The 14253-nt window shown below is 39.4% G+C and overlaps 1 protein-coding gene across 4 annotated transcripts in view; it reads right to left on the bottom strand.

Moving 5' to 3' along the window:
* LOC146505517 (SH3 and PX domain-containing protein 2A-like) overlaps positions 1–14253 on the bottom strand; it is a 62758-nt gene that overhangs the window by 14311 nt on the left and 34194 nt on the right. For 2 of the 4 annotated variants that reach the window (XM_085181952.1, XM_085181953.1), the window contains exon 7: positions 9627–9755. In XM_085181952.1, the coding sequence (XP_085038078.1) occupies positions 9627–9755 (129 nt within the window). Of the gene's footprint in view, positions 1–9626; positions 13044–14253 lie in introns of all 4 variants that reach the window. The other 2 variants (XM_085181955.1, XM_085181954.1) reach the window with 2 other exon arrangements.

The following is a 14253-nucleotide window of genomic DNA, read 5'->3' as shown; positions in this document are numbered from 1 at the left end:
GCTCTGAACACTGAGCTGGCCTGTGCGCAGGGATGTAACAATCCATGTAATGTGCTCACCAAAGCTTTGGCTTGAGCAAAAACCCCATGTCAATAAATCAGGCTCAGAAAGCAAACCACAAAAAAGCACAAAATGGCATCTACAACATTGAGATGGACTTAATATGTTGATCCTATGTTGTGGAGTTGAAAGCTTGTTAGAAGATCACAAATTTCTACCGTATTTTAAACATAACTGCGGATTTCACTGTAATTAGTGTCAAAATAATGACAGGAAAATGTTGCAATACTTCATTAAGTCACTGAAAGCATTTAAATAAGTCTGATGTGCCGAGTTTAATGAACAGGGAAGGGCAAGATCAATTACATGAATTGCACATTAAACTAAATCAACCATTATACAGAAAGGTCAGCTTGGCAGGAGAAAAATCTCTATAATCTACTCAAAGGACGAAAAAAATCTTTACATTTGCAAACTGCCATGTTCACACTTACTTTGCAGCTGGGGGGAAATATCAGGTTCACTTTAGGGAAGTGACAACTGACAGCAACAAAAGCACCCACGAGGATAAAGTGTGTGAATGTACTTTAAATGTGACCGCTGGGCTGCAAGTCTGAATCTAAATATGGTGCAAAGACACGACGTCAGTTTAAACGACCTGAGTGAATACACATTGTTACTGATGGCTTGGGTGGCTTTGTCTGTATTTTTCAACCATCCCTTTATATGGCAGGTGCTTAGGCTGAGTTCACTGAACCTCAAAGGCAGCAATAAAAGTAACCTTAAAATGAAAACACACATTACGTAAGTGCTGATTTCCTGGCCGTGGCAGGTTTATATCAGAGAGCTTGCAATTATACGAAATGTGGGGAAAGAAAAAACTGCTCCACGTCTTTCATCGCATGCACTCATTCACTGCTCCATAGCATTTGTGTATAGGCAACACGAAATTACAAAAATTCAGCTTTCAGGAACCATGTGGTGAAAAAACTATTAGATTTAAAAATGAAACCCACCTATAATTGATACATGTGTGTCATCTTATGATAATTCCTCTGGACTGTTTTTTTCTATAGGGCTGGGAGGTGAATTTGATTCTTAGATTTTGGATAATATCAACATCATATTTGACAGGGTTATCATTTGTACACTCTTCCCAGTGACATAAACCTTTTACTGAGGTCATTACAAAAGAAGCAGCTGTTTTGTGAGTCTCCCGCTGCCAAGACAGCAATCTTGCAGAATTACATGGTGACTAAGATTTCGATGAAATCATACTGGTAAGTTTACGTGGTTTTCTGAATATGTTGACCTTCATTTTACCCCTGTATGACCTAGAACCCTCGGGAACTAAATTCTCAGACTACAGTGATTTTAATTACAGACTGTGAAGTTGAACAATGAGAAAGTTAAGGATAAGACTCAATTGTTTAAAAGTGAAATTGCAGATAACAGAAATAAGATTCATAACAGAGTAACACGCAGTGTCTTCTTCACTTCTAATTATCTGTACAGATGTGGAAGAAATACATGAAAGAAGCATACCTCTTATGTCTGGAAACTTCTGTGTGAGGGTTTGGATGGGTACACTTGTATGTGCATGTGCATGTGTCAGATTCTGATCCACCCACTGTTAGGCTGCCACGGCACAGAGCTCAGACTTACATTACAAAGCAACACCTTTGTTTTCATCTGTGCATCTTGTGTATCATTATCTCTTGGGTTGTTTTTGATCAGTCTGCATAACAACCTGCTTTCCTCCATGTCTCTATGCCTTGCTATAAAAAGCTAAAAACCCTGGAAAGCTACTGCAAAGTTTCAACCACAAACAAAAAAAAACAAATATGTCCAAATGCTGACTTGCAATACACTTTGCTAAACATTATTCAATAATACGATTATAGCAATTTAGTCAACATCCAGAGTAAATCAAAAAGGTTTTAAAGCGTTTGAGCAGATTTGAGTTCTGTAACCCCCCCCCCACCACCACCACCACCATTTTAGGGTCAGCATTTGCATAAGACAATAGCTAAAACCACAAGACTCTAGTGGGAATCTCATATAACATCATCGCACCATAGGATTGTGACCACAGACATCAACCTCAAATGTCACAGCCTCGGAAAGATGGAAACTGAACGGTTTGTCTTAACAAAAGTGTTGTATTTTACTACAAGGACCAAGAAAAACTGAATGTTACGGAGAGAACAAGTTGTAATAAAGTTTTTTTCCCGCAATAGCCTGCTGAGGTATAAATAAGACTGCTCATATCAAGTTAAAGTTGTCTGCTTGGTGCCAATAATGGCCTTGTTTGAACAAATGATCTAATTTAGACAGTCTAAAATACCCAAATTCTGTCTTTCACATATAAAGCTAAAGACAACAGTTGGTTTGTGCTGGTTGACAAATCCTGACAAGCTGCACTGAAACCTACCTACAGTTAGCTTAATGTTTTTTTTGGACAAAGACAGTTTTTGTAGTTTTGCCTTTTTTCACTATCATACTAGGACCACTGTCCCCCCAAGCAGGCAAGCCCAACTCCATTGCTATTTCATAACAAATGAGTGCCAAGGAGATGTGTGTGCAAGTGAGGGAGACCATCATTAGGCTAAAAAAAAGTCTACAAGAAAAATGACAAAAAATGTAGTGGTGGTTAAATCAACAATCTGATACATTCCTTAAAAAACTCAGCAACACTGGCCAACAAAGTGCATGATCACATTTTCATGGTTAATAAAAGCAACGTCACAACATCAAACCAAGTCAAGAATACTCAATCAAGAGACATTACATGAATGTAACTGCAAGTGTAACTACAGTGTTTACAACAAGGTGCAAACCACAGTTACCCTCAAGAACAAGTCGGCCAGATCAGACATTGCCAGAAAACATCTCTGGACTGATGGAACCATGATTAACGTAATAGAATGATTGTAAGAGAAATGTAAGCTGAAGGCTTGAAACAGCTCACGATCCAAAGCATGACGCATCCCCTATTAAAAATGGTGGAGGCAAGGTTACGGCATGGGCACTTTGCAGCCCCCAGTGGAACACTATTATTGACTGAAGATGTGACCGCTGATATACTACAGTGGCTACACATGCTACTCAAATGGTTAATGACCCAAAACTATACTGCAAAAGCAATCAAAGAGTTTCGCAAGGCAAAGAAACTTGATATTTTTCAATGCCTGTCAGTCATCTGATCTCAACCCAGCACAGCAGTTACTGAAGACAAAACTGAAAGACCCCAAAACAGCTAGCAACTAAAAGCGGTAGCAGTAAAGACCTAGCAAAAAATCTTTTTATTTCCTGGAATCTGCATTTCTATGCATTTGGTACTTTTTTATGTTTACATTTTAGTTTTGGTAAGGATTGAACACAGTAGGACTAATGTTAAATATACAGGTGCTGGTAGTTGGACTTTTTCTTACAGCTGGACAAAACCAGCTATCTGTTTTTCCATTTCCAGTCACTGTGCTAACATAAGCTAACCTGGTACTCATTGTAGATTAATACTGAACAGACATGGATGAGAGTGGTATCAACTTCCTCATCGCCAACAATAACTAAATAAACATTTTTTAAAGGGGGCACATTCTTTTAACTTTAAACAATATATTAAAAAATGTAAGATAAAGATGATGTCTCATTAATTTAAGTTAGATTATTTTATATAAATACAGAAATTCAAGATGAAAATAGCTACAGAGAGACACATTTCTATATTATTTATGTAAACAGATGCTCCTTCCAGGCTGTCTTCATAGTCTCACTTAACCTACAGTATATATTATACCCCTTCAAGAGCAGATGCACAATGTAGACATACAATAAGCACAGACAGTATTTCTAAGCTATTTCTCTCTCATACAGTATCTACCATCTGGAAACTCTATCAGTTTTAAGAGCCATGCTTCATTTTTACTGTAATCAACAACAGATTCGCAGCTGCAACAAAGTAACTAGATTTATGGAACTTTGCTCTTTTCCTAAGGTACAGGAAAAACCCATAAAACAACGCTACAATCTATGAATGCGATCAATCAAGTTTGATTCCTTAGCATTGGCATGTTTAATACAGTGTGACTGACACACTTGTTAATGACCAGATATCCCCAAAAATGTATCATTAACTTAAGCAGGCTCGACTTGATTAAAGTTGAAATCCACACTGTTTTGTGCAGTGGAATAACTCCTCACAAAAGAGTTCGACCACATCTTCCATGAACATGTGAAACACAGACTCAGCAGCATGAGTCGTTTTTTTTGTTTTTTTTTCATGGCCCAAAATGATGAGGAATGCAGGAGCTCAGCAGTCCTGCAGATACTCGACACCACTGTTGAGTAAAGCAGGAGAAAACCCCATTCATTTCCAGCTTCTGTATTTATTAACAGTAGATCATGTATCAAAGCACAAGGGAAAGGCATCCAGCCCAATACACACACTTCCAGTTTTCATAAAACACTGGATTTCAATTACCTCGGTGGCTCTGGTACAAGGAGGGGTGAGGGGCAAGAAATGGCACAAAACGACTTTTAAGAGCTAATGCTGACCTAGGGACCAACCTTCACTCCCTCCCAGCCTCTGAAAGGATCCCCTCATGGTCTGAACGAAGCTGTAACCCACAGCTTGTGTGCTCTCTATTCTCCACCGAGTTGGGAGACACAGCAGTCCTTGAGTGCCTGAACCCACCCCTTAAAATGCTGGTTTAACTCAATGGTCAATTCTTAAGTGAGAGGGAGACATACCTTTTTGGCTCCAGACATAGATTTCTGTACACTATTATTAGAGCCATTACCGTAACTTAAATACCATCATCATGCCTGTTTTTTATCCCCATATGCCTCTGTGACAAGATGCAAGGAAATAATGCTATCTGAAAATATAGGCTAAGGTTAATTTCTAAAGATGATCATTTTTACTTCCTACACTGGGCTGAAAGAATGTGAAGGATGAGGATTGCTCTGAGTGCATAATGTGTCTTCCATCTGCTGCTGCAACTTCGGCTTAAAAAAGACATTTAACAGTTGGCGAGTTTTCTGTATAATGTCTTTGGTGGTTCATTGACATGAATTATAGTGTTTTTCCTCTCTTGCACAAGGAAACATGTTCCTGCTGAAACTGCACATACCAAATTGGGAAACTTGGAGTTTGAGGATTAGCAGCAGGTCAACACTGACCTTGCAAGAAAGTTGGGATAGGGGAAACAAACGTCTGAAGATATTGTGTAATACTAAACTAAACTGGTGTTAGCTTTCACATCTAATTCAGTTAAGTGGAAGAATCATGAATTAGTGTATTACTCTATGTTAAATTACAACAAATTAACAAAATTATTCACAGGCATAAAATGTCATTTAAAGGAGGTAAGGAGATAAGGCTGAAAACTAGTTCTGAGGGTTTTAGGCGACAGCAGACTGACATAGTTGTGGAAACTAATTCTGACTGTATGATGGCTGCAGAAACACATTTCCTCCCTGCATCCAAAAACAAAAACTGTAAAAGTAAAAACTCTACTGTGCAAAGAAAACCACATTTTTTAAAAAAGGATACGGAACAGCTGCCGGCTTTTCAGGGTTTTTTTTTTTTTTAAAACGGACTGAGGTAAGTAAGCATCCATGTTATTTTACAAGACAACAAATGCTGCTCGCCAGATTTCTTTTTTTTTTTCTTTTGGTGTTTTTTTTATGGAAGAACTTGCTTATTTAAGCAAAAAGGAAACACAAAACACATTTGCTATTTATAGTATTAAAACTGGAAAACTCCAAAGACAGAGAGAAAGCACAGGAGATAGTTTTCAGTGAAAGAATTTACAGCATTATGAAACAAAGAAAAGTGGTCCTGAACTGTAGACTAGATGATATCCTATATTAACTAATAATGACTTTCAGAACTGATCAGCTCAGTGACCAATGCTAAGAGAGTTAGTTAAACAAAAAAGTGATGAAAAGAACGTCTAAATGTGGAGATTACAGTTGTTTTTTTCAAGACAAATGGCCATGGTTGCTATACTCTGGGTTAGTAAAATCAAGGATATGATTTCTCTTTTAGCACATAAACACAGTGTAGTGAAATAGTATAGTGACATTGTAAAGATGGTACAGAAAGCTGCATCTGCTCAGACAGAAAAACACACAAACTTGGAAAAGTGAATTTGTAGAAAATGAAATGGCTGGTAATGGACAGATGTAAGGTGAATTATTAATGTGAACCTGGAGGGTTGGCCTTGGATAATTTTGCAGATTGCTCTCTGTTTCTTGAGTCAACTCCAGATAAAGGAGATTTAGCTGATCTGAACACTGAGTCCCTGCTGAGGTTTACCCTGAGATCAGCTTACTTCCAGCCTAAAGACAGGAAGGACAGACAGTATTGTATTAATACATTTTTTCCATGTGAAGGTTGAGCAGACATCCTGCCCATCTATCATGCCACGCTGAGGGCCAGACCTGTTTAATCTGTGTGTTCAGCCTTTGTGGGCTTTCAGTGAAGCCATCAAACATCACCTGCAGGAATACCCCTGTCACCTTCCAGTCTCTCTGTGAAGCTTTGTCAAACTTTGAATCATTCTTGCCAACAAGTAACTTGGTTTTGTCTGAAATTCCACTAACCCCGCCCTGCCTATATAAGCCTGGTGAAGCAGCAGAGACACAAAACATACTGTACATAGGTGGTGCCAGGGGGTCTTTGGGGATATGGAGGGATGTTGTAAGTCGATCTTTTCACAGCAGACAGACATTCCTGGAGTTCATGTGGCAAACCGTAATTCACAAATGCTAATCTACCCTGAGAAGAGAGATGTTAAAAGCTGATGGTATCCACATAGAGAAATTGTCAACACAGAACTGAGGGCAACACGCTTAGCACAATAATTATGATATTTCCAGAAGCGTCTGCAAATTATTTTTCCTTTCCTACCCTTTAAAAGGCAAAGTTTAAACCGCTGAATACAGAGCAACTGAACTGACCAGCAAGCCTGCTAGCTTAGCTTTGGTTAACATCTCTCCAATATAGTGTAAACTGAGGAGGCATCCTGGAGGATCCATTAAGCCATTATAATGAACCAACCTCTCTGAACCACTAACTTTGGCAGGAAATTGCTTTTTCCATTTTCTCTCCGAGTTTCTCCCTGCACTATTCTCTTCTCCTGAGCCAGCATCTCCCCCTGGCAAACTCTCATAAAAAAGACAAATAAAATAGCTGCACAAAGAGTGAGGACAAAAAATTATTAAACTTTAACAATCATTTTCCAAGAAAGCTTTTATTTTCCTGCATCTGTGTTAGTAAATAGTATTATTCAAGAGAACTGAATCAGTGGGCTACCTTGCTGATTTACCACACACTGCACCCACTTCAAACACCCCAAAAAACAGCCGGCAGTATAAACTACTGTACCAACTGAAACAACGACCACAACACAAACTATATCATCAAGCCAGGGCGACGGAAAATACTTGCTCAGCTTGGGACAGCAGGCTGGAAAAGTGGAGAAAGCGGAGCTCACTTATAGGGCTGACCTAGATTCAGTGCCCCGTCAGAGGCATACATTATCTAATCCAAGGTAAGGGAAAGTCGATAACTGCACTGGGCAGGAGTCACAGCCAATGTCTATGGTGCAGTAGCTTTAACAGCAGGACTTTGGTTGACGTTACTGGGTGAATGGCAGAAACAATACAAAGCTGCACTTTTCCATTTCTAGATCTGGCTCTATTATAAGCTCATGCTGTTGCACCTTTAGATGCTGATATAAAATTAGATGGCAAAGTTTTCTACTCACTGCATCCAAGACTCTACAGGGGGCTTTAAATCTGCCCAGATTGAAAATCCATACAGCCCTTTTATCATAACAAATACACCAGACACTTTTAGTACCTCTAACTCAGCAAATTCACTACATAGAGCTGTAATACACAGATCAATCTGTCAGAAGCTATTAAAGGGTTTGTACTTATACTGCGAGGGAATGGATGCTAAATCAAATGAACTCTGAAATCTTCTTAGCACACACCTGGTCTTGTTAGTGCTGGCAGAGGGACACGGAGTGATGTCACCCAGCCAAATGGAGCAGATTTAGCCAGCTTCCACTGGAAAGGTGTTGAGATTTCAGCTTAAACGCTAGCATTCAGTGCTGCTGGAAACAGTCTCCACAGCAAATTGTAAGGAACGCGGGTTATACTTACTTCTGTGATATCTGTGGAAGTGTCAGTGTATAATAAAACTGTCAAATAGCCTTCAGATGTGTTTTCAAAAGCCTGCCGTCTACTATTTTGCTTTCTAGAAACTCATAAGAAATCCATCTACCCAGAGATGAATGAATGAGCTGAACTGAAAGTGGCAGCAAAATATAGCCTGCTTCAGAGATGAGAGGCAAGCAAAGCAATAATAACATGAAACAAAGTTAGAGCAATAACACGGAAACCTGGAAATCATAAATCTGCAATGAGATGTGCATGAGTTTCACATGGATCAACAGTGCACAGTGGTCAGCTGAAAGACAAAAGTGAAGGGGCCCATAATAAAAACAGGACCATGCACTTGAAATTCATGGAGGGAAAGCACTCGTATAAGGCCCCTAATAAAAAGACTTCAAGGTGTTGGAATATCCGCCTCACAGTGGCTCCCCATTGGGTTGAAATCCTACCGGAGCAGAGAGTGAAAACAAATACATGAACCCAAAGGCAGGACACATGACACTTCAAAGTGATCCTACTTCTGTGGACCTTTTTCCTTAAGGCCACTGTGGCAATCACACCCACAGTGGAACCTAAATCCAGTTGCCTTCCCTTCACTGTTTCCTCCTCCATCTCTCTTTTGCCATCCTCCCGCTGAAGAACACATGAGTCTGATTACTGTTTTACTGTCTCAGCACACCATTAAAGCTGGACGTCAGACCCTGTTACCAGGTTTATTTCTCTCCAGTCCCTTCTCTGCTTCATGTGGCAAATTCAGACACGTGCTTAGACCTGGTGTCGTTGATATTTTAGCATATTTAGGACACATGTTTAAATTTGTGATATATTCTTTTTAATCCATTTCATATGTATAAATTATATACTTCATTAGGCCCTACTGTCTTCTTCCACCTACAATAAAACAGTCCTGGGAGTACTACAGAATAATCACTGACTAACATGAGACTGTGCTTTATGTTGGCATTAAAGATTCAGTATTGTCAAACTAAATTACATATACCCTAAATTTGTAATCTTGGCCCTGTCTGCTAGCTCTTCCAAGAGGTTAAACAGCTGACTAAGGACTCTCTGCAGCTGGCATTTGTAAATCCAGCATGTCTTGCTGGCTTTCCATTAAAGTGAGGTGGAATAATTAATATGAGTCTGGAAGACATTCCTCTTGCTAGAGGCAACATTCTGGCCCTCAGCCTAAACCAACAGTGGGAAAAAACAGGGCTGACTGCAGGCCAAAGCGAGCCTCCAGATGGGGGCTGAGCAACAGCTAGCAGGCTTCGGACAAAGAAGGTGAAAGAGTCGAGATACAGAAAAGGGCAGAGTGTTCGAGGAACTATATGACTGAATACTGAATGAGTATGTTTGTGTTTTACATACACATAGCATGCGTGCTGTTTTTTCTTGCTCAATACTGTTGTGCATCTGTTTTGATTACTCACCGCTCTCACTCTTTTCAATGACGTCGACCACCTCGCCTGCTTGAAGACTGATTTCTGCAGGCTCTTGTTTTTCGTAATTGGCCACCACCACATACTGTTCCAGAAGCATGGGGTCCGAAGCATCCAGACCTGGGGTTGATGGAAAAAAACATGCTGTCAGCCAGCTGCCAGCCATAGGTCCACGAGAACGACTGTTGGGCACTCGTTGTGCCATAGGCCACTTTGTTTGTAGAGCTTAGCCAATCACAATATTCACAAGGTTCAGTGCATCTTCCCCAAAGTCTAGCCATAGAGCTGCATGTCCCTCCAGCCCAACATCAGGGGCAAAGGAGACAGTCTAGAAAAAAAGAACCTCCCACCAAGAAGTAAAGGATCAGACATTCAAGTGCAGAAAATCCATTCTGTTTTACTAAAGGGACTTTATCCGTTTTCTCCGACAAAGCTGACTCCCAGTCAGTAGATACACATAGACACATGAACACAGTGGAAAGGCTCGCAGCAACGGAAAAGCAAAAGGAGGTGTAGAAGTGACAGAAAAGTGAGCTAAAGCCAGCTGAGGACAGGACAGTAGAGTGGGAGAAAGAAATGGTTTCCCTTGGAAAATAAACCATCTGCTAAAAAGCCTCCTTCTCTTCAGTTGGGGCTGGAACTGGGGGAAGAGTAGGGGGGTTGTGTACGCCAATCATAAGAGTCGGCATAAGGGGCCTTAAATAGAACCAGATGAAGGGGCTGGAGCTGTGCTCAGAGGGATGGCCCTCTGTCTCCTTGAAACACTAGAGCTCTGACTACAGCGTGCAACCCAGCCAATGGAAATCTTCCTCTGTGTACTTAACTGAGTTAACCATATAAGCGCCAGCAGTGACTTAGATTTGTTGATTTGGTTTGCACTCGTTTCCTAACTGGGTCAACATCTCACCAGATTTTGGTTCATTAACTAACACCAGCACAGCTTTCTCAAGTAGCAAACATGTGTTTTCATTTGTGAAGGTATTTAAAGAAGGCATCGTACATAACCGACAACCCGCAACATTTTTTGGTTCCCGCTTTACATAACTGGGTCCGGCTGAAGCCTTAATTGTAAAAAATCCCTGAAACAAGCATCCCTGAATGGACTAAAGCAGATCTAACAAGTGTCAGCTGAAATCTAGTCACAAGCCAGCGACACTGAGCTCAAACATTAACAAGACCTTCTTTTGATCACCGAGTTCAAAGCTGTGTGGACACAGGAGGAGCTTCTGTGTGCACACTTTAGATTATATCTGTTTACTCTATTACTGCAGTTGCAACAGATGTTTACTTTAATGGTGGTTTAATATCAGCAAAATACCAACAAACTTCCTGGAGATCCTCATCTCTTCGTGGGCACACTGGTCCAACTTCTAACTAACTGCCATCAGTAGGGTTAGTTTAACAGAAACAGCCAAGCACATACAAATAAAAGCCTTTTTATGGGGTAATCACAGTTCCTGGAAAGATCAACTGGGTTTGATCCTGAGGATGGAAAATAAGAAAAGTTCAGTGTGATAAATAGAAGATTTGAGCCTTAGATAAGGAATGATTGAGAAGGTTTGGATTAAGCTGCCATTTCTCTAAAGAGCTCACCTGGCTACAGTCCCGCAGACTAGAGATTAACATTTCTCTAAATCTGGATAATATTTCACATTCAATTCAGGGACTGCACTTGAAATGTCAAGGAGCTAATAACTCACATAGATGAACTCAGCACCATTAGCATCTCACATGATGAAACTGCCAAAGAGTCTGACACTGGATTACTGTGGTCGGGCTGCGGTTTATGAAGCTTCACGTTATTTATGCAAGATGTTTTGTCAGACCACAAAATTGGGTGCAGAAACAATGGAAGGAATATTATATAAATATTGCCTTTTTAGTCTTCACTGTATAATATGACAGTAGTTATTTTGTTACAGCAGGCAGAGTTATTTATTTTGACACTATTAATAGAAAATGTGTTGTTAAATGGTTTGTTTTAACTCCCAGGTCAATTAACTCTCAATGAGGACATGTGAGCAATTACTGCGTACTGGGTAACTGAGTAATTTCAAGTCTATAATTTTGCCTGTATTTATGGAATATCTCCAATTATATATGTTTTCTATCATGTTTCATATCTGTCAAATATCACAAATTTTGTAGACTGGAGAAAATGTTAAAACATGAGGACAATTTAAATGTTTCCAGGCATCATCCCTGTGCTCGGTCTGTCCAGATTTTAAAATGTATTAGCATGCATAACTTTTACCAAGTGTAATTTAAAATAGCTTTTATAAACAGCAATGCCATAGACTCATTCTGTTGATTTAGCTACTCAATGCTGGTTGTGAAATAAAACACTGACCTCTGTGGAACCCACCTCCAAATATCTTCAAACTTGGACATTGTTTTATTAGAAAAAGAAAACAGAGGGCTCATTTGTCAACAATGCATTTTCAAGACAGATGAAAATAATACTCAGGTCATGAGCTCATAAAACTCTGTTTCAAAAGACGTAAATGTAACCTTCTTTAGCACACAATTAGCAGCTGCTGCGAGAAAACCGTAAATCTGTGACCTGAGTGACTAAAGACTCTGTCAGTAAAGTCAACAGGCCTGAAAAACAAAAGCTAATATTTCATCCTCTTTCAGGAAATGAAATGTTTTGCAACAGCAGGAAGACAGAGCAAGAAGAACATGTGTGTGGGGAAAAAAAGCAGACCTGAACAGGATAAGCCTAATTTCGAAACAGTGTACGAAATGTGAATCATACAAACTGTGTACAAAACAGTGTTTCAGACAACACAGTGAAACATAGTGATCATAACAACTAAAATATACACATAGTATATGCAAAAGAAAGGCAGCTGCAGAGTGTATGGACACTACTCACAACAAACACTGCTGAAAAAGAAAATATATTTAAATGTTTTAATCAATAGCTAAAAGTAATCCTGCCCCTGTAGTATCTGTAATATCCTGAGAGCTCACCTGATCAGGTTTATATCTTTGTGAATGTGTATGTATAAGTGGAGGAAACCAGAAAGAACAAACTTGTTCCTCTAAACAAAAAGCATAACCAACCCCAGAACCAACATACACTACAGCATAACTAACTATTTTTTCATTAGGCTGAACTATTTTGCACAATAAATAGGCTACATTTAAAAAGTATCATTTCACTGTATTTATTTTAGTCTTTTTAAAATGTGTGTCTTCGTGCAGAAACATTATCTAAGACGTTATGCATGTTATGCCATATTAACTTGTTAATGATTGTCACATTACTGTTAAGTTGCCCAGAATGTGTTTTATTTTCTATTGTGTTAAATTAGAAGTGACACTGTGAGTGAACTTAATTGATTAGTTAGTGCGTCAGAAGAGCTACAAGTGTGAAAACTGTCTTGTTACCATAGACCAGGGCTATTCAACTAAGAAGTTAGTTGGGCCAGATTTTCAAACCGAGGAATTTATCTGGGCCAGATATTTTTTTGCAGCCAGTAAGCAGCCGATCATGATCAATTTCAAACCCACACAACTGTATTGAAAAACAAGTAATTTTTTTTATTCCTTTTTCCCCTGTAAATCTGGTGACCTCTCACAAATGCACACCAAAAGGTCCATTTAAAAAAGGGAACTATAACTAAACTATTTTTTTTTTTTGCACATTTGAAATAATAATAAAAAAAAACAACATTTTGTTAATTCCCTTTCAAATTAAAATAAATATTTTGCTGACCACTCACTTTTCCTGCCATGGATGGAGCCCCATCCGTCACAAGTATACAGACACGCTTCATATCCAGACCATTTTCCTCAAAAAGAGCTGAAATCTTCTCAAACATTATTTCGCCAGCTGTGTGTCCCTCTAACCGTAGCAAGCCGAGCAATTTCCCATCCAAAAAAACGGACATATATGCACAACTGTGCATTATCAGTTCTGTCTGTGAACCCATCTCCTGCTATAGATATTACATCAGTTTTCCTCAGGTCATCTAACAGCATTTCAAACTCGTCTGACGCCAGAACTTCAACTCTACGAACTGTCTGACAGGGGTACGTTTTTAATAGCAGATGTCACACTTACTTTAATTTTTTCGTCACTTATCACCGCATCCACCACGGCCAGCATGCAGTATTTCACTGTTTCAGAATCTGTGAAAGGCCTTTTCTTCTTCGCCAAGAAGCAAACACGAAGGGAAGCTGCTGCAACTCTCTCTTGGACTGTACAGGACCCTCACCATGGTAGTACAACTCCGGTTGTAAGATTATTAAACTCGCAGTTAAACTGTACTTTTGCAGCCCTCTCCTGAGATTGCTCTGGAAAGTTTGTGTAGAAAGTCTGGTGTTTGTCATTGTGGTGCCTTCGTAAGTAAATCAACACACTCACTGCAAATTAAACACATTGGTTTGGCATTTGGATTTGGCGGTAAAATGAATAAGTATTTGTCAGTCCAGGCAGGGTTCATTGTCAATTTTGCGCTTTTGAACTGAGAAAGACATGCTGTTGTCGCATCATATATTACGATGATTGTTTAATATGTTTACATCACGGTGCATTGTGGGTTAAATATTGCTAGGCTACTGAAGTGTTGCATTCACAGTCTACACTACGCTGTAGGATTTTTTAATT

Source organism: Neolamprologus multifasciatus, chromosome 13 (assembly GCF_963576455.1).
Source record: "Neolamprologus multifasciatus chromosome 13, fNeoMul1.2, whole genome shotgun sequence".
Lineage (NCBI taxonomy): Eukaryota > Metazoa > Chordata > Actinopteri > Cichliformes > Cichlidae > Neolamprologus > Neolamprologus multifasciatus.
Note: the sequence above shows the minus strand (reverse complement) of the source record. Positions and strands in the feature narration are given on the sequence as shown.